The 20,078-nt window shown below is 51.5% G+C and overlaps 1 protein-coding gene and 1 non-coding gene across 6 annotated transcripts; both read left to right on the plus strand.

The window, feature by feature from the left end:
* The first annotated feature begins 4,256 nt into the window (after positions 1–4,256).
* On the plus strand, positions 4,257–12,517 carry LOC101144987 (melanoma-associated antigen D4). Of its 5 annotated transcripts, none has more exons than XM_055375610.1 (13): positions 4,257–5,202; positions 6,129–6,369; positions 6,634–7,467; positions 7,879–8,082; positions 8,186–8,249; positions 8,443–8,522; positions 8,911–9,002; positions 9,637–9,716; positions 9,802–9,844; positions 10,236–10,298; positions 11,243–11,357; positions 11,680–12,110; positions 12,306–12,517. In XM_055375610.1, exons 2-13 carry the CDS (start codon positions 6,160–6,162, stop codon positions 12,313–12,315), a joined length of 2,226 nt encoding a protein of 741 aa, XP_055231585.1. In that variant the 5' UTR covers positions 4,257–5,202; positions 6,129–6,159; the 3' UTR covers positions 12,316–12,517. The 5 variants fall into 5 exon arrangements, with proteins under 5 accessions (XP_055231585.1, XP_055231583.1, XP_055231586.1 ...); XM_055375608.1 differs by having other exon boundaries at positions 5,018–5,202; positions 6,159–6,369; XM_055375611.2 differs by having other exon boundaries at positions 5,044–5,202; positions 11,680–12,122.
* LOC115932552 (small nucleolar RNA SNORA11) lies at positions 10,870–10,997 on the plus strand. The gene has a single exon (XR_004068818.1). It is a non-coding gene; the product is annotated as a small nucleolar RNA SNORA11 (small nucleolar RNA).
* Positions 12,518–20,078: the final 7,561 nt, after the last annotated feature.

A 20,078-nucleotide genomic window follows, 5' to 3' on the forward strand; every position in this document is an offset into this window, starting at 1 on the left:
TCTGGCAGAGACACAAACACAACAAAAGAAAACTTCAGGCTAATATCCTTGATGAACATCGATGCGAAAATTCTCAACAAAATACTGGCAATCTGAACCTAGCAGCACATCAAAACGCTAATCCACCACGATCAAGTAGGCTCCATCCCCGGGATGCAAGTTTGGTTCAACATACGAAAATCAATAAATGTGATTCATCACATACACAGATCTAAAGACAAAAAACGTATGGTGATCTCAATAGATGCAGAAAAGGCTTTTGATAAAAGTTAACATCTCTTCACGGTAAAAACTCTCGATAAACTCGATATTGAAGGAACATACCTCAAAATAATGAAAATCCATCTGTGACAAACCCACGGCCAATATCATACTGAATGGGCAAAAGCTGGACGCATTCTCCTTGTAAACCGGCACAAGACAAGGTTGCCCTCTCTCATCACTCCTACTCAACATTGTATTGGAAGAGCTGGTCAGGGCGACCAGGCAAGAGAAATAAATAAAGTGTATCCAAATAGGAAGAAAGGAAGCCAAACCACCTCTGTTTGCAGATGACATGATTCTATATCTAGAAAACCCCATAGTCTTGTCCAAAAAGCTCCTTCAGCTGATAAACAACTTGAGCGAAGTTGTAGGATACAAAATCAATGTACAAAGATCACTAGCATTCCTATACCCCACCACCAACCAAACTGAGAGCCAAATCAGAAAGGCAATCCCATTCCCAATTGCCACACACACAAAAATAAAACACCTAGGAATACAGCTAACCAGGAAGGTGAAAGATCTCCACAATGAGAATTACAAAACACTGCTCAAAGAAATCAGAGCAGACATGAACATATGGAAAAACATCCCATGCTCATGGATAGGAAGAACCAATGTCATTAAAGTGGCTACACTGCCTAAAGCAATTTATAGATTCAATGCTATTCCCATCGAACTACCAAGGACATTCTTCACAGAGCTAGAAACAATTATTTAAAAATGTACATGGAACCAGAAAAGGAGCCCAGATAGCCAAGGCAATCGTAAGCTAAAAGAACTATACTGCAAGGCTACAGTGACCAAAACAGCATGGTTTGGTACTGGCACAAAAACAGGCACATAGACCAATGGAACAGAATAGAGAGGCCATAAATAATGTCGCACATCTACAACCAGCTTTTGTTTGTTTTTTTTTTTTTTTTTTTGACAAAGCTGACAAAAACAAGCGGTGGGAAAAAGACTCCATATTCTATCAATGGTGCTGTGATAACTGGCTAGCCATATGCAGAGGATTGAAGCTGGACCCCTTCCTTACACTATCTACAAAAATCCACATGAGATGGATTAAAGGCTTTAATGTAAAACCCAACACCATAAAAACCCTGGAAGACAACCTAGGCAATACCATCCTGGACATAGGAGCAGGCAAAGATCTCACGACAAAGGCACCAAAAGCAATCACAGCAAGAGTAAAAATTGACACATGGGATCTAATTAAACTTAGAGCTTCTGCACAGCAAAAGAAACTATCAACAGAGTAAACAGACAACCTACAAAGTGGGAGAAAATTTTTGCAACACTACTCATCTAACAGAGGTCTGATATCCAGCATCTATAAAAAGCCTAAACAAATGCACAAGAGAAAAACAAACAACCCCATTAATAAGGGGGCAAATGACATGAACAGACACTTCTCAAAAGAAGACATACATGTAGCCAAGAAGTATATGAAAAACAGCTCAATATCACTGATCATTAGAGAAATGCAAATCAAAACCACAATGAGATACCATCCCATAACAGTCAGAATGGCTGTTACTAAAAACAAAAAATAGCAGATGCTGGCGAGGTTGCCGAGAAAAGGAAACCCATATACACGGTTGGCGGGAGTGTACCTTAGTTCAACCATTGTGGAAAGCAGTATCGCAATTCCTCAAAGAGCTAAAAGCAGAACTACCATTTGACCCAGCAATCCCATTACTGGGTATAGAGCCAGAGGAATATAAGGCATTCTACCATAAAGACACATGCACCTGGACTATTCACTGCAGCACTGTTCACAAGAGCAAAAACGTGGAATCAACATAAATGCCTATCAATGACAGACTGGATACGGAAAATATGGTGCATATACACCATGGAATATTATGCAGCCATAAAAAAGAACAAGGCCATGTCTTTTGTGGGAACAGGCATGGAGCTGGAGGCTATAAGCTCAGCAAACTAACGCAGGAACAGAAAAGCAAATCCCACGTGTTCTCACTTAGAATTGGGAGCTAAATGATAAGAACTTATGAACACAAAGAAGGAAACAACAGACACTGGGGTCTCCTTAAGGGGGAGGGTGGGATGACGGAGAGGAGCAGAAAAGAGATAACTATTGGATAGTGAGTTCAATACCTGCGTGATGTAGTCATGTGTGCAACGAACCCCCGTGACACGTGTTTATCTATGTAACAAACCTTCACATGTACCCCCAAACATAAAAGTTTTAAAAAATGTTACAGTGCAAGTCTATTGATGATCAATTCTTTCAACTTCTGTATGTCTAAACACCTACTATTTCAACTTCATTTGAAAAGATATTCATTGAGTATAGACTTAAGAGTTGACATTTATTTTTATTTCACGATTTTAAAGATGGTGTGCCACATGACTTCTGACTTGCATATTGCTAATGAGAAATGTGCTGTCATTCTTCTCTTTGGACATCTAAATGTTTCTTATGGTTTTCTTCTGATTTTCTAGTTACTTAGGAGAAAGGGTAAATCTCTGGGAGAGCAGATAGGTAAAATGTCAGGAATGCACACCATGGATTCTCTGTGCATAGCACCTTGGACATACTTTAGATTATGCGTGGCAACGTGGAGGCCTCCTGAAAGCACAGGGCTCAGTGAAAAGAAAATTAAGAAATCTGGTGGATACTTGTGTTTCCAGCCATGATGGATTAACAGGAACCGGATTTACCGTCTCGCCTAAATACCTATAAACCAAAAAAATTATAAGGCTTAACGTCATGGCACCACCTGCATGCGGGACAGTGATCCCTGAGAGAAAGGGAACCTGACTAGGTGAGCCCTCTGATCGCCCAATCCCACCAACTTCTTGCCCGGATAGAGTTTGCAGGCTGCAGCACAGGGGAGCTGAACACAACAGAGCCCGGTGGACCGTCTGAGTGAAGGAGACAGAGTTGAGAGCTCAAGAGGTCCATAGGACCAGAATTTGCCGGGAGTAATGGAGAGGAGACAGCTGCACAGAGAGGCAGCTCTGGAGACCCTTCAGAGCTTGCCCTTCTGGATGCAGCGTATCAGAAACGGGGAGTGGTGATCGATGACTCCCAGTTTCTGGAGTGAGTGGTTGTGTGGATAATGGCGCCATTTACTGAGACTGTGAAGATGGGTGGGGCGGGGGGGAACAGGAGCGATGGGGATGTGTGAGTGTATGGGAGGAGTGAGTATACCAAGTGACCAGTTTTGGACAGGCAAACCATGAAGAGCCCTTGAGACTTCCAAGTGGAGATGCCACGTAGGTGGGTGAATGTATGTACTTGGACCTCAAAAGTGAAGTTCAGACTGGGGTTGTAGATTTTTTGGAGTGATTAGCACGTAGCACTTTCTGAAGGCTTTCGTTTGTAGGGTGTGTTCCTCTCCCGCAGAGGACATGTTACAACAGGGGAAGGGCTAAAGAGGCACAAGCAGCTGACAGGAGAGATTGGTATATAACAGCTGGAGAAAACCACAGAGCCAGGCAGAATGGATACTGGTCAGCGGAGAGTAAAAGCTGCTGTCCTAGCAATACCTTCCATTCATACACAGGGGTCCTGGTGAGGCTGACATAAAAACAAATATAAAAATCTACTACGAATTTTACAAACAGTCCAGGTTCGACTGCAGATGAGACCACAGCATTTTCTGCCTCAAAAGACATCCAAGTGGAGATGTCACGTAGGCAGGTGAATGTACTATGCACTTGGACCTCAAAAGTGAAGTTTGAACTGGGCTTGTAGATTGTGGAGTAATTAGCTCAGACACACAGGTGTCTAATTGTCCTGGCGGACACCAGGAGGGTCTCAGCGGCAGCGTGATTGTATCGCTGATAAGGAAGAGGCCTGACAATCTGAGTAGAGAGTGGACCCGGTGGAGCAATTCTCATACCTGGATGGACCCACATAGAGCCGCAGAGGCTGGGGGCGAGGCGGGGGGAGGCTCTGTCGCCCTGTGTCCTGAATGCGGAGCATGAACTTAGGCCTTCTACAGCACAAACGTTGCTTCTTTGGGACAGATGTTGCGGTGGGGGAGGCCTGTCACTCAGACGGAGGAGGCGGTGCCTCTGTCCCCAGGCCAGCAGGAGCAGGAGGTGGACTTTGGAGTCCGGAAGACCCAGGTTCAAATTTTGCATTTTCTGTTTCCTGGCTCTGTGGTCTAGTTCATGCAATGTGTCTGTGCCTCAGCTTCCTGATCTGCCAAATGGGGATGCTGACATCCACTTCCCAGCGCTGCTGTGAGAGGAAGAAAAGCCCCAGCACAGATCCCTCTGTGACATACAAGCTGCATAAAGGGTAGCTGAGGAAGCAGATGTTCCCAGTATGTCTGGGGGCCAGAGAGTTGGCTAGTGGAGAAGCACACAAAGCGAAGTGCCATCTTCTGGCCATGTCCATTTCGTAGCCCCGCAGGTTGAGGATTTCCACTTGTTGCGGTTAGAGACCCAGCTTATTAATTGTGAGACCTCACTAATTGTGACCTAAGGGGTCGTGCCGGGGAAACGGGGCATAGTGTATCCCAGACCAGGCTGGAGGAGTTTGGGTGAAAGGGCAGGGCAGGACAGAGAAGCATTGTGCAAAAGTGGGGGGACTGAGAAGAGATGATTGGGTGGGTCGAGCTGCACTGCAGGGTATGAGTGTGCGCGCCCGCGGTAGGAGGAGGAGGAGGAGAGGTGAAGTGGATCTGGCGGGAAGAGCCCCCCCCACCCTACCTTCGACCCCACCGCCCACCCACCCGCGGAATCGCATGCGCACTGGAGACCTGGAGGAAAGGGCTTTTGTTGGGAAAGCGGGCGGGCTGGAGGGGTCCGCGCATGCGCAGGCTACCCAGCCGCGGGGGGTGCACGGAGAAAAGGGGCGGGGTGGTCCGGGCTGCTGTGCTGGCAGCAGTAGGCGAGGGCGCGGCTGCGGGGTTCCTGGTGCTGAGGACGGACGCCATTGGAGCCCCCGAGAAGGTAAGGATCCAGCCCCAGACAGGACCGGGAGAGGGCGAGTGGAACCCGACACGCTGCGCCCTCCCTCCGCCTCCGGATCTGAACAAAGCCCAAGCACTCAGAACCGGAACCCCATTAGACCCAAGGTCTAGATAGGAGCCCCCATCACCATCAGACCCAGGCGCCCCGATCTGAGCCCTACTGAAACCGGAGCCCAGGATCCTCACCCCTTTAGCAGACCCGTGTGCTCCGAGCTGAGCTCCCTTGGACCTGAGGCCCCACCCCCACCCCAACCACTCCTAGATTACTCGAACCGAGCTGACCGCTTGCCCCCTTCCTGGAGTGCCCAGTCCTCGCGTTTGAGATCTGCAGCGCTCCGATTGGAGCCTCACCTAGGTCTGAGGCCCCCACTCCATCCGCCTCTAGTGCTCGAGTCTGAGCCCCACCTAGGCCCCCCGCCCGGACCTAGCCAAAGGTCCCTGGGGTTCTCTTTCGCAGAGCTTGCGGCTTGCCACTGTCCCTGTTGTCTGAGCTCTCCCATCTGCTCCCCCTTCATCCCGGTCCCCTTCTCTGGCCCGTAAATCCAAACCCTTTGTTTCTCTCTTCCCCAATGCATCCCCTTTGGGACTCTTCGGACCCCAGCCCTCCAGAACACCCCCTCGTCAAATCTAGCCGCTGGGATGGCGAGCCTGCCCATCCTAAACTCCGCTTTCAGTGCGGCGCCTCCTGCGACCTCCTCTGTCCCTTTCCTTGGGCTCTGTCCCTGACCAGGTCTACCCCATCAGAAAGCCAAACCGTCTCCCCCCCCCCCCACCTCCTCCCCCCTGCCCCCTACTGCCTAATATTGCCTAGTAACCTGATGATTGTCGCCCCTCACCTCCCGGGAGATCCCGCCTCCCATTGGATCCCGCCCCCTCCCCCTGCAGCTGCTTCACCCTCCCTCTCAGGCTGAGCTCTCATCTCCCTGGGACCCGCAGCATGGCTGAGGGAAGCTTCAGCGTGCAATCGGAAAACTACAGTGTTGAAGACATGGATGAGGGTAGCGACGAAGTCGGGGAGGAAGAGATGGTTGAAGGCAACGACTATGAAGAATTCGGTGCGTTTGGTGGCTATGGCACCCTCACCAGCTTTGACATCCACATCCTGAGAGCCTTCGGAAGCTTGGGTCCAGGCCTTCGCATCTTATCGGTGAGGCCCCTTCCTGGACACCTGCTGGCCTGGGCCTTTCCCCTGTGAATGGGGGAGGGAAGACGGGGGAGCAAGGAGGGTTGTGTGGGAAAGGACTGCCCAGCTTCCCAAGCCTTCCCTCCCCTGCTCGGAAGAAGAAGATTTGGGAAGGTCTTGGGGTGTTCAGGGCTGACTGCTGGGAAGAGGCTGGCCAGCACAGGGAAGCTAACACAAGTATGTCGTCGAGTGGCCTGCCTTCCCCAACCCCCCTCTCTGGCCTTGCAGAATGAGCCCTGGGAACTGGAAAACCCTGTGCTGGCCCAGACCCTGGTGGAGGCATTGCAGCTGGATCCGGAAACACTTGCCAATGAGACGGCCGCCCGTGCTGCCAACGTAGCCCGCGCCGCCGCCTCCAACCGTGCGGCTCGGGCCGCTGCCGCCGCTGCCCGTACCGCCTTCAGTCAGGTGGTCGCTAGCCACCGGGTGGCCACGCCGCAGGTCTCAGGAGAGGATACCCAACCCACGACCTACGCCGCCGAGGCTCAGGGGCCCACCCCTGAGCCACCCCTTGCTTCTCCGCAGACCTCCCAGATGTTAGTCACCAGTAAGATGGCTGCCCCCGGGGCTCCGGCAACCTCCGCACAGTCCCAGACAGGCTCCCCGGCCCAGGAGGCTGCTACTGAGGGCCCTAGTAGCGCCTGTGCTTTCTCTCAGGCTCCGTGTGCCAGGGAGGTGGACGCCAACCGGCCCAGCACAGCCTTCCTGGGCCAGAATGATGTCTTTGATTTCACTCAGCCGGCAGGTGTCAGTGGCATGGCCTTCCCGCGCCCCAAGAGACCTGCCCCAGCCCAAGAGGCTGCCACAGAGGGCCCTAGTGCTGCCTCTGGTGTGCCCCAGACGGGACCTGGCAGGGAGGTGGCAGCCACCCGGCCCAAGACCACCAAGTCGGGGAAGGCGCTGGCCAAGACTCGGTGGGTGGAGCCTCAGAATGTTGTGGCAGCAGCTGCTGCCAAGGCCAAGATGGCCACGAGCATCCCTGAGCCGGAGGGTGCAGCTGCTGCCACTGCTCAGCACAGTGCTGAGCCCTGGGCCAGGATGGGAGGCAAGAGGACCAAGAAGGTGAGATCCCCCTGCCCCCTGCCACCTCCACACCCCCTTGCTCCTGTCCTTTCCTTCTCCTCCCTTTCCTGCTCCTCTCCTCCCTCTCCTCTCCCCCTTCTTCCTCTCTTCTCCTCTTTCCCCTCCTTCTCTCCTCACCTCCCCTCTCCTCCCCTCCTCTCCTCTCAGCTAGTCCATGTTTCTCCAACACAAGTTTGCTGAGCATGTTTTCACTCCACGTAGTCCCTACCCTCAGGACTGGTGGGAGAAGAGGCTGGCTCAGTGCCTGGCACTTAGTAAGCACGCAGCACATGCCAGCCGCTGCTGGTACTGCTCTCATTTCCGAGAGCCTGCTACGGGTGAGGGGCGTGCCGGGTGCTTTGGCACGGGGAGCCTGGTAGCCCTGGGTCTCTCCTCTCTCAAATGATACAGTCCAAGCACCTGGATGATGAGTATGAGAGCAGCGAGGAGGAGAGAGAGACTCCCGCGGTCCCACCCACCTGGAGAGCATCACAGCCCTCATTGACGGTGCGGGCTCAGTTGGCCCCTCGGCCCCCGATGGCCCCGAGGTCCCAGATACCCTCAAGGCACGTACTGTGCCTGCCCCCCCGCAACGTGACCCTTCTGCAGGAGAGGGTAAGAAGCCCACCCTCCCCCATCTCCTTCCTCTCCTCCCTTGTGGGCCACGTCTCTGCTGTCACCCATGCCTTGACCTCCCCGCGTGTTCCTCCTTCTCCAGGCAAATAAGTTGGTGAAATACCTGATGATTAAGGACTACAAGAAGATCCCCATCAAGCGTGCAGGTAGGCAGCCTGTGCCCCCTTCACCATCCCCTAGTCTGTGGGCATCCCTTTGCTTGCGCGCCACGGCTGGTCCCTCCATAGCCACAGGACGGGGTCCTGGCTGCGTCACCCTCGGCAGGGCTGACCAAGGGGCTACAGCTCTATGACCCCTGCTCAGCCCAGGTGCTTTCTCCAACTCTTCCCCCTCCTGCAGACATGCTGAAGGATGTCATCAGAGAATATGATGAACATTTCCCTGAGATCATTGAACGAGCAACGTACACCCTGGAAAAGGTGGGTGCAGGATGGGAGCAGCTCTGTGGGGGAAGAGCGGGCATGGGGGTGCGGTGACCCTGCAGCCCCTCAAGGCCCAGTCTCTGGAGCCATCTCTCACCTCTCCGACTCTGAGCTTCCACTGCACTGGCAGTTTGACTCGTGCTTCCTGCCCTCGGCTTCTCTCTCTCATGCTCTCTGAGTGTCTCGCCGTCTGGCCAGGTGGGTCTCATCGCCTCTGCCAGCGTCAGCTCCCACAGCGAAGGTCTTCCGTGTGCTGTCTTCTTCTGCCCTCGCTCACGAGTTTGGATTCCTTGCTGAGGAGCAGTTCTAACCCGGAATCACTGTCTGCCGGCAGGATGCCCAGCATGGGGTTTGGATCTCACACTCTGTTTTCTCCCCCACATAGAAGTTTGGGATCCACCTGAAGGAGATCGACAAGGAAGAACACCTGTATATTCTTGTCTGCACACGGGACTCCTCAGCTCGCCTCCTTGGAAAGTAAGAAAGGGAAAGCGGGTCGTGGCCTTCCTCGGTGGTGTCCCTTCCCTGCCCACACCCCTTCAGTGAAGCAGGAAGACGGGGCTCGAGTGCGGCGCACGGCTCCCACACACAGCGAGGGCTGCCTGGTGACTGCTGGATGAAAGGAATGATAGCCTGGGGTGAGGCCTTGCTGCCATCACTTCTCCCCAAGCTGCTGCCGGGCTTTATCCCCAAAGCTTCGGAGGAAAGTGCCTCTTCCTCCCTCCTCTTCCTCCTGCCTGCCTGGCCTGGGCCCGGCAGAGCTGGCCTAGGGGAGAGCTTCCTCTTCAGTGTAGGTCCTGATGTGGAAGGGGCAGGAAAGGTCTGGAGCCATCTCTGGACACACGTTTGCCATTTGCAGAGCTTCGGCTCCCTGCCTCGCCCTGTCCTCTGCAGAACCCTGTCAGGGAAGTGTTAGTACCCATGTTTTACAGAGGAGGCGATTAAGTCTCAGGCGGAGGTGCGAATGGTCTGTCAGCAGCTAGTGAGCTGTGCCTGTCCTGGGAAGAGTTCCCCTCAAGCTGGGAAACCTGAGAGAGGCTAGTTGGGAGAGCCTGGTGGTGTCTCTCAGGCAAATAGCTGCTGAACAGGATTTCTCTTTCCACACCTTTAGAACCAAGGACACTCCCAGGCTGAGTCTCCTCTTGGTGATTCTGGGCGTCATCTTCATGAATGGCAACCGTGCCAGCGAGGGTGAGTGGCTGGACCTGCAACTGGGGGGCTGCCCATAGTCTCATCTTCTGAGTGCCAAACTCTCGTACCTCCTCTCCCCTCGCAGCTGTCCTCTGGGAGGCACTACGCAAGATGGGACTGCGCCCTGGGTATGATTGGCCTCTCCAGCTCCTCCCCTCGGTGCTATCCTCTGGCCAAAGAGGTCCTGGGATTGCAATAGCCTGGTGGTCTGGCGCAAGGGCGTGGGGCGCCCTGGGCTCAGTAGAGAGCAAAGGATCTCACCAGGGCGGATGGGGAAGCGGTGCTGGACGCTGCTCAGCCCTCTCTCTGCTCTGTGGCCCCAGATGACATCTAAGAGAGACAGTCAGAGTCAGGGGTTCCATCAAATCCCTACCTGGGGCGTCCCTGACCAACAGTCCTCTGGCCTCTGCTGCATGCCCAGGCCTCCACAGCGACTCCCCGTGGGCTGGGAAGTCATAGTCATGCTAGGGAGGGCCCCTGCCACCGTCTCTGCTCATGGATTCCTTTCCTTGCCCTCAGGGTGAGGCACCCATTCCTCGGCGATCTGAGGAAGCTCATCACAGATGACTTTGTGAAGCAGAAGTAAGTATCACCTGAGCTAACTGCGGCTCTCACTCGAGCATCCTTTGTGTACTGGTCTGGCTGAGAAAGCAGTTCCCTATCCCAAATCTTCAACTGGAGGGATGGGTGCCTCTGACCTGGGAGTGAGTGGCAGTGGGGGTATGCGAGCGTGTGGGGAGCCGAAGGCCAGGGTGGTCTTGGGAAAAGGGAGCTCACGTCACCTGAGAACACGGTGTGGGGTGTGAAAACGGCCGCCATCACCTTGAGCACCTGCCCTGTAGACTGACACAAGAGTTCCCCCTGGTTTACACCTAAGGAACCCGGAGCTCAGAGAGGGGACGCCTCTGAGCATGGCTCCCAGCTGGTAAGGGCCTCAGCCCAACTCTCCTGATTTTCAGGCCAGGGGCCACCCTCTCCCCGTCCCTGGAGGACTTGCCAACGCACAGGCGCACATGCACACCAACAAAGGGTCAGGACTTGAGGAGGATGCCTGGAGCACGCTTCTCCTGGCTGACTGTTTCTTCCTCTCCAGTCGTTTCCTCTGGTGGGCCTCTCCAGGGCTCCGCCGGGGTGTGGCCAAGACCCTCGAGGTGGGGTGTGCTCAGAGCAGGGGGCCTGAAGAATGGCTCCTCTGTTTACAACACACCCAACAGGAAGCTGGGGTCATCGTGATGAGGGGCACAAACTTGTGGCCTCCCTACAGACAAATGCCCTACATGTGGCCCCCCTGCACCTCCACATGGCTTCCGGGGAGGACCAATGGCAAAAGGCTTTGAAGGCCTCACTTTTGCAGGCAGAAGTCCTGGGAGTGGGTTTGGGAATGAGTGAAGGGCTGGAGGGGCAGGGCAGTCCTCTTCCAGGAGCTGAGCTGCGGCATCGGGTTGAGGAGGGGCCCCCTGGAACCCATCCGTTCAGCAACAGGTCTGCTTGGCTAGAAGCAAAGTTTACTTTCCTCTCATGCCAAGGTACCTGGAATACAAGAAGATCCCCAACAGCAACCCACCTGAGTATGAATTCCTCTGGGGCCTGCGAGCCCGCCATGAGACCAGCAAGATGAGGGTCCTGAGATTCATCGCCCAGGTAAGGGAGAGCCTCTGTTGGGTGCCCGGCACCGGGGGTGGTGCTCTCCACACCTTGCTTGCTTCTTGGTCGAGGCCTCCTTCCCATTACCCTGTATTCCAGTGAGGGTACCAAACACTCACAGAGGCACCTGAGCACCCTACACAAGGTCACAGATGGGGCAAAATCCCAGGTCTGGCACAGGAGAGTAGGAGCCCCCAATCCCTGTGGTCCTGATTTTTGCCATCATTGCACAAAGCACACGGGAGGGGGTGAGGCGGGCCGCGGGTGCTCAGCCAGTGTGGGGTAGCTCTGTGTCTATGCTTGCCCTTTTCCTCCTCAGAATCAGAACCGAGACCCCCGGGAATGGAAGGCTCATTTCTTGGAGGCTGTGGATGATGCTTTCAAGACAATGGATGTGGATATGGCTGAGGAACATGCCAGGGCCCAGATGAGGGCCCAGATGAATATCGGGGATGAAGCGCTGATTGGACGGTGGAGCTGGGATGACATACAAGTCGAGCTCCTGACCTGGGATGAGGACGGAGATTTTGGCGATGCCTGGGCCAGGATCCCCTTTGCTTTCTGGGCCAGATACCATCAGTACATTCTGAATAGCAACCGTGCCAACAGGAGGGCCACGTGGAGAGCTGGCGTCAGCAGTGGCACCAATGGAGGGGCCAGCACCAGCGTCCTAGATGGCCCCAGCACCAGCTCCACCATCCGGACCAGAAATGCTGCCAGAGCTGGCGCCAGCTTCTTCTCCTGGATCCAGTAAGAGTTTCGGTAGAGAAATGAGACTCTGCAGGAGGGCTGCGGAGGGGGGTGAGATGTCAGAGGGAGGGCTGGGGTGGGGGCGCTGGGGGCAACGGCAACAGCATGGACGGACACTTATTTTGTTACGTATACCCCTCCCTGGCTCGCGTGTGTCCACGGATGTTGTCACTTTGGTTTCTTGTGCTTTTATAGGCACCGTTGACGAACTGCAGCGCTCTCACTGGCCAAGCCAGAGCGCCTCCTCTCAGATTCCTTCTCGACACAGCACCCTAGGCGGCTTCTTCCTGTCAGTCGGAGGTGGCATGCAAGATGAAGCTCTCTTTGCTCTTCCTGCTTTCATTTTGTGCTTTTCCTTGTGCTTTCATGTTTTGGGTATCAGTGTTACATTAAAGTTGCAAAATTAATTTGGATGTTTCTTCCTTTACCTGCACACCCATTGCTATACCTGGCCACGCTTGGGCTTGTAGCAAGGAAACTTCTTCAGGCTCTCTGGGGTAGGTGGGCCCCACCTCTGCCAAAAAGGCCCACAGGGACAGGTGGGATGCTGGGAGGTGCGGAGGTTGGTTACGCCTGAGTGCATGACCAGGAGTTTGGAGAGGCCCCAGTGCTCATCGTTATGTGATTTTCTACAAGCCTTGCTCAGCAGCCCCAGGGACATGGCAAGAGCGGGGGCCAGAGCAGGGGCGGGGTGGAAAATTGCAGCTTGGTGCCACTGCCCCTCCCGCCGAGGGACAGGGTGCAAGGCTCTCACCAGGACCCACCTCCCACACCCCCTCCTTGGAGATGATGTTCCGGAACCCTTGGCTCATCATCCACACAGTTCAGGACCCCGTCCTCGGTACAGAGTCTGACGGACAATGAGGTGGGCCCCGCAGTGATGTTCGCAGCCCTCCAGTGTGTAGAAGGAGGGGCCGTGATTGCTGAGGGAGCAGGATGTAATAAAAACAACGCACGGTGCACGCGTACACAGCCCCTTGCCTGTGACGGAACGGCGGCCTGTTTGGAGCTTCGCAGCCCTTCTCCCCCAGCAGCAGGGCTCTCCCAGTGAGGACAACACCAGGTCTACCTAGGTCCTGGTGTGTTCAAGGGCTGGGTGATGTCTGGAGGGGTCTGAGGTAGGGCTGCACATGCTTCAGGTACAAGACGGTGAGGGCAGAGACAGTTTGGTCTCCTGGGAAGGGCTCAGTGGCAGGCAGGGACAGTGTCCAGGGCTTCTGGAGTTCCCCGGTAATGTCCAGGCCTTGGGAAGACAGAGCCCTAGATAAGGAGGGAAAACATAGCAGTGGAAGGCTCCCTGCTTCCCACCCCCTCACCCAGCCCCAGCCTCTGTTTCCCCAGGAAGGGCTGCCATCTCCGCCACGGCCAGATCCTGACCCAGACCGGGCTACCTAATTTGGGAGGCCCAGTGGAAAATGAAAACACGAGTCTCCTTGTCAAAAACTATGAAGGATTTCAAAACAACAACAGCAGAGCATGGAGCCACATGGGGAGCCCTGGTGAGCATCAGACTGCATTGGTTGCACACCCCAGAAGCTGTCCATCAGAAAGGCTTTGGGTGGGTCTCCGTGTTGGCTGCCGCTGTGATTTCTGCTTCTCTGGTGCTTGGGTCCATGCTTGGCCACACTGACATTCTGGGACTCTGACAGAAATCCAGTCCCAAAGTTTTACTGGAACACACACACACACACACACACACACACACACACAATGGAGTCCCCTTCCCTTTATGTCTCCTGGTTTGTGGTCTGGGCTGTGGAAGAGATGAGGGATGCCTGGGACTCCACCCCTGGCGTCATAAATTTAATGCTATTTGGCTGGAACCTCCCCGGACACCCTTGTGCACATAGCAGGCACATGCCTGTCCTTGGATCAGGGTGGGGGTAGTCACCATAAGCCACAGGAGTGAGTTTGAACACTGTGTGCAGAGGGCACTTGAGATACGGAAGTTCCACCGGAAAGGAACAGGAAGCAGCCCTCAGAGGCAGGGTGCTGGCCAGGTCACGGCCTCCTCAGGCCTCCAGGCTTGCTGGACACTCTCCCTTTCACAACACCTTGCTGCGGTGGGGCCTCACCAGGGACCCACTCCCCCTACCCTGTAGGGGCAGCGCTGAGGGCACCTGGGAAGAGAGGAGGAGAGCAGGGAGGCGAGAGCACCCTGGTGGGAAATGGGGGCGGACTGGACTGAGCGTCCTGCAGAAGGGTCAGACCGGCCACCCTGGAGACGGCCACCACCTCACTCACATGGCAAACAGGAGACCCAGGCAGGTTTCCCCGCTGCCCCCGGCCTGGGGCCTTCTGCAGACCCCGCACTGCAAAGGCCCACAGTCCATGTCAGCAAGTGTTTTCTGAGGCCCTGCTGTGTCAGTGGACAGCACTCACAGCCTTCTCCCAGCTTGGCCTGCTCCCTCTGATCACCCCTGCCCCAGGCCTGGCGATGGACGAGCATTCGTGCATTCACTTGTTTCCAGTTATTGACATTATGCATAAAGTTGTTCTGAATATTCATGTACAATTTCTCATCTGGGCCTATGTTTCTGTTTCTCGGCCAAGCCCGAGAGGTGGGGGCAGTAAGGCCATTTCATGGTCTCAGCCAACTGAGGCTCTGAGAGGGAAGACGCTCTCCCCAAGTCACACAGCCAGGAAACGGCAGAGCACAGACTTGAACCCGGGACCCTCTGAGGCCAGGGTGCGTGCACTGGGCCCTGCTGTCGGCCGCCCCTGCCATCCAGGGGCTTGCAGTGTCCTGGGGGTGATACACCCACCTGCTGGGCACTCTCTCCTGACACCCACCCTCCCACCCACGTGCACATACCGCTCCCCATCTCCCTTCATTGTGCATGATTCGCTACCCCTCACGGCTTCCCTGAACGACAGGTTCCACCCTAGGTTTCTGAGGCCTGCCACCGCCCTCCCAGCCTCCTGAGACATCAGGTTGGGTGCTTTCCTTCCTGGGCATCCATCCTGCTGCTCCTCCTTGTTTTTGTCCTCATCAGGCCCTGGGCCAAGGGCGTTTTGCCCACTACCTTGTGACACCCTCAAAGATCGTCTGAGCTACTACTGTGCACTTGAGGAAACAGACTCAGAGAAGGGATGTGACTTGCCTGAGATCTCTGACCCAGCTTTGCCGCTGCCTCCACTAGTGACCTTGGCCCAGCCTCTTCTCTTGACCAGTTGCATATCGTTCGGTGTTGCATGTGAAGAACCATTCACATGGTTTGCACATTGATTATCATTTGTCGTCTTAATACTGAATTATAAGAGTGCTTTTTTGCGTGCAAACTTTTCCATTGTCAGGTAGTACATATTGCAAACATTGCCGCAATGAATGGTTTGCTTTTTCATTTCGCTAATGATGAAAAGCCAGATTTCTAAATTTGATGAAATTCACTTAAGGTGTTTTTGCATGGCTATTGCTTTCTGTGTCATAGCTATAAGAGTCCTTCGCCTACAGCAAGTTTTTCAAGGCTTTATCCTGAATTCTCTTCCAGAGGTCTTATGCTTTAGCTTTTTTGTTGACGTTTAGGATCTTCACAAACTTCAGAAGTTTGAAATCATACCAATTATCTTTTCTGACCACAATGGAATGAAACTAGAAAGCAATACCGGAAGGAGAATTGAAAAAGTCACAAACAGGTGGAAATTACAACACTCTCTTCAACAACCAGTGGGTCAAAGAACAGACCACAAGGAAATTAGAAAGTATCTTGAGACACATGAAAATGAAAACACCACATACCACAACTAAGGAGATGCAGGGAAAGCAGTGTTAAGAGGGAAGTTTATTGTGGTAAATCCTTACAGTGAAAAAGAAGAAAGATCTCAAATCAACAGCCTATCTTTGTGTTTCGAGAACTAGAAAAGGAAGAACAACGTAAACCCGAAGTTAGCAGAAGGAAGGAAGTAATAAAGATTAGAGCACAAATAAAGGAAATGGAGAATAGACAAATAATAGGAAAAAAAACAATGAAACTAAGAGCTGGTGTCTCTGAAAAGGTCAACATAGGTTAAGCAGATTAAGAAAAAAACAGAGAAGGGTCAAATAACTAAAATCAGAATGACAGAGGGGCATTACAATTGATACTACAGAAATAAAAAAGATTATAAGGAGAAGACCAGGAACAACTATACCCCAACAAATTCGATACTTTAGAAGAAATGGATAAATTCTGAGAAACATACACGCTGCCAAGACTGACTCCTGAAGAAATAAAAAATCTCAGCAGATCTCGACAACTCATAAGGAGACTTAACCAGTATTCATCAACCTCCCAATAGAGAAAACCCCAGGACTAGATGGCTTCAGTGGAGAATTCTACTAAACATTTAGAGAAGAATTAGGACCAGAAACACACGCACACACACACACTTCCCAAAAGAATGTTTATGCATACATATTCAACAAAAGTCTAGCACACCGAGTTCAACAACACATGAAAGGCCCATGACCACGTGGGATTTATTCGTGGAATGCAAGGAAGTTTCGATCAATGAAAATCAACTAATTTAGTGTACGGCATCAACAAAATGAAGGACAAAACCACATGATCGGCTCAATTGATGCACTAAAAGCATCTGACAAAAGTCAACCCCCTTTGTGATAAAAACACTCAAACTCCTTGAAACAGAAGGAAACAACCTCAACGTCACAAAAGTCCTATATAAAATACTCATTGTGAACACTGTACTCGATGGCGAAAGAGTGAAAGCTTTTCCTCTAAGATCAGGAGCAAGACAGAGATGCCCGCTTTTGCTACTTCTTCTCAACATAGTCCCGGAAGTTCAGAGGGCAATTAAGCAAGAAAATGAAATAAAAGGGCAACCTTTTTATTTCACTTCATTTTATTTTTAGAAAAGGCATCCTTTTTATTTCCTATTTTCTAAATAACCCATAGCTCAAGGAAAACATCACCAATGAAATCACAAAGTATTTTGAACCTGATGAAAACTTATGGGATATATTTTAATTGTCTAGATTGCATGAAAAAGAAAGGCACAACATTTGCATCTTTCTCAACAATGTTGAACAACAGATTAAACCTGAAGAAAGCAGAAGAAATGAAATAACGATAAAAGTACAAATCAGTTAAAGATAAAACAACACAGCCAGAGGTGGTTTTTTGTAAAGATGATGTGATTAAGACATGCCTTGTGTAGGCCTGAACAAAAAGGAGATAACTCATGAAGCAACCCGTGTCTGGAGTGGCTAAGGAGACATCACTATGGGCAATGAAGGCATTAAAGAGATCATTATTCAAAACCATGAGCAACTTTATGCCCACAAACGTGAAACTTTGGATATAATTTACACATTTCAAGAAAATACAACAAAATGACAGAAAGCAGACTAAACATCTGAATTGTCCTACAAATTCTAAACGGGCGGAATCTGAAGGAAACAACAGCAGCAGCCACAAGAACCTACGGACTCTGATGCAGCCACCGATTAATTCTACAAAACGTTTGTGAAGGAAGGAATATCAATCTTACCTTCTTGCCAGGTAACATAAAAAACGGGAAATGCTTCCCATCCCGTTTTATGAGGCAAAAACCTTAAAGGGCATGGTAAGAAATGAAACGCACAGGCCCATCTTTTACATAAGCACAGAAGAAGAAATCTTGAATAAAGCATTAGCAAAACAAATCAGTTAAATCTCCAAAAAGGAAAACGTATCACAAACAAGTCAAGAGTATTCTAGAAATGAAGCGGTTCAGTGCTTGAAAAATCTATCTCTCAGAAGTAATGTATGAAGGAGAAAAAATATGATATTCCCTACAGACGCAGGAAGGGTATTTCATGGGTTTGATTTTTTTTAAATGACCATGCACTTATGATAAAACCTCTTAGCCAACTACGAACAAAAGGGAACTCTCTTGATTCCGTTGGAATACCTTTTAAAAGCCTACAAAAACAACGATACTTACGGGTGACATGTTGACAGCTTTCCCTCTGAGATCAGGGGGAAAAAAAAACCAGATACATCCACTGTCACCACTTACAGTGCCATGAAGGAAGAAAAAGTAATCAAAGCAGTCCTGCAAGCACAGCCTTAAATGCATACGCATGTTAACCAAAGGACATCCTTGTGAACGTGCACCACAATAATAACACTAACACTCCAGCGCTGGAAACTACTGAAGAGTCCATTAGAAATAAAGGCATGAATAAATTGTGGCATCGTCATACAATTCAAAACACTGCGCAGGAATGCAAAGAAACGAAATTCAGCTACACAGCACGACAAAAGTGAATAGCAACGAGAAAAACCGAATGTTGCCAAGAGAAACCCGGATTATAAAATACGTACTGTACTGATTCTACTCATGTGTAATGCGTTCACAAACAGGCAGGATTATCGTCAAGTGTTAAAAGTCACAAGAGTGGTTAGATTTGCTGAGGTGGAAGACAAGAGTGACTGGCATGAGAGCGCTTTTGAGCTGCCGGCAATACACTACACCATTTCTTAACCCAGATCGTAGGGGATCAGACGCCCCTGTGGAACCATTTACTGAGTGGTACCCTCATTTTGCGTGCAACTCCATTTTTGTATTATATTCCATTACAGTGTACATAGAGATATTTAAATGAATACTATCCCAGGAATGTCCATAAACAATGGATTCTTCAGTGATTTGTATATTCTCTGACCACAATGCCACAATGGGATCTAGAAATTAATAACAAAAGATCACTACAAACCCCCGTATATGTTTGTAAATTAAGAAACATCCTCCTAAGTAACCCATGGCTCTAAGAAAAACTAACGTTGAAATAAGAAAATATTTTGAGCTTACTAATGAAGCAAACTCCAGAGGTCTTTGCCTGCCAATATTACTAAGTCTCCTCTCTGGGGAAGTTTAGATTACACAGGAAGACTCTCCTGCATCTCTGAGAAGGGGCAAGATGCCAGCAATCTGGACGCCAAACTCCAGCGGAGGTGAGGGACTGAAGATTGCTGTAGACAGCAACTGAAATCCCTACGCCGGGTTGGGATGTATGCCTTCAAGTGAGCCTGAAGTTCCAAAGCCCATAAATCTGCTGGTTCATGCTCTGCAGAGAGTACATTTGTCCGCCATCTCCCAGAGTGGGGGGAGAGCGATTTGTCATGCTACGAGGAGCTGAGAGGGGATCTGGGTGTCTAAGTGATTTGTAAATACACTTTCTAGAGCAATCGTGCAATTTACAGCCCCCACCGTTACCAACAACGTGCCGGGATACGTGGCAATGCCGGTGTTGCAGACAGTTGGAAGGTCTGGTGAGAGGGGATAAGTCAGTTGCTTTCCTGCCGTCCTCACTGCCAGTTGACGCTCAAGCTCTCTTGGCAACACAAGTGAGACTCCGTCTGTAAAAAAACAAAACATAAAAAAAAATTAACATGTACTCCCAGCTACTCTGGAGGCTGTGGCTGGAGGATCCCTTGAGCTCAGCAGTTCGAGGCTACAGGGAGCTATGATCATACCACTGAACTCCAGCCTGGGCGACAGAGCGAGAACCCCCCCACACCCTCAAAAAAGATCAAGCTCTCTTAATCAGCTAAGTCAGTGTCACTCACCTGTTTCCTTCCCATCTTCTGCTACTTTCTTTCTTTTGTCTCCTCAGCCAGTTTCTTTGTCTTTATGGGGTAAAGCCTTAGGAGAAAAGGATGCAGCCAGGAAAGAGGGAGGGGGAAGAGAGGTGAGAAGTGAACGTGAGAAAGAGAAGGGGTGAGTGAAGTACATGACCAAAGGTGCCCTGGGGAAGCTGGGAGCAGGAACAAGGGTCCCCGGGCGAGTTGAAACTACCCCTCATGCTCTTTGGTCTGTTGGGTGCTCAGGTTGCAGGAAATGGGCATCCGGTTGGACTTCATGAGAACTCACACCTTGGGGTGTGGAGGGCAGGACACCATGAGAGGAGTCCCACCCTGCTGCAAAAGATGGAAGAGGAGAGTTGCCCCCAACATAAAAGGGAAGGCAGTGACAGAAAGAGGC

The sequence above is a fragment of the Gorilla gorilla genome, chromosome X, assembly GCF_029281585.2.
Source record: "Gorilla gorilla gorilla isolate KB3781 chromosome X, NHGRI_mGorGor1-v2.1_pri, whole genome shotgun sequence".
Taxonomy (NCBI): domain Eukaryota; kingdom Metazoa; phylum Chordata; class Mammalia; order Primates; family Hominidae; genus Gorilla; species Gorilla gorilla.

Coding starts and splice junctions, on each gene's coding strand:
- LOC101144987 (XM_055375610.1), top strand. CDS start 6,160: ATGGCTGAGGGAAGCTTCAGCGTGCAATCGGAAAACTACAGTGTTGAA. Junction 8,250..8,442: donor GATCCCCATCAAGCGTGCAG/GTAGGCAGCCTG, acceptor CCCCTCCTGCAG/ACATGCTGAAGGATGTCATC. Junction 9,003..9,636: donor TCAGCTCGCCTCCTTGGAAA/GTAAGAAAGGGA, acceptor CCACACCTTTAG/AACCAAGGACACTCCCAGGC.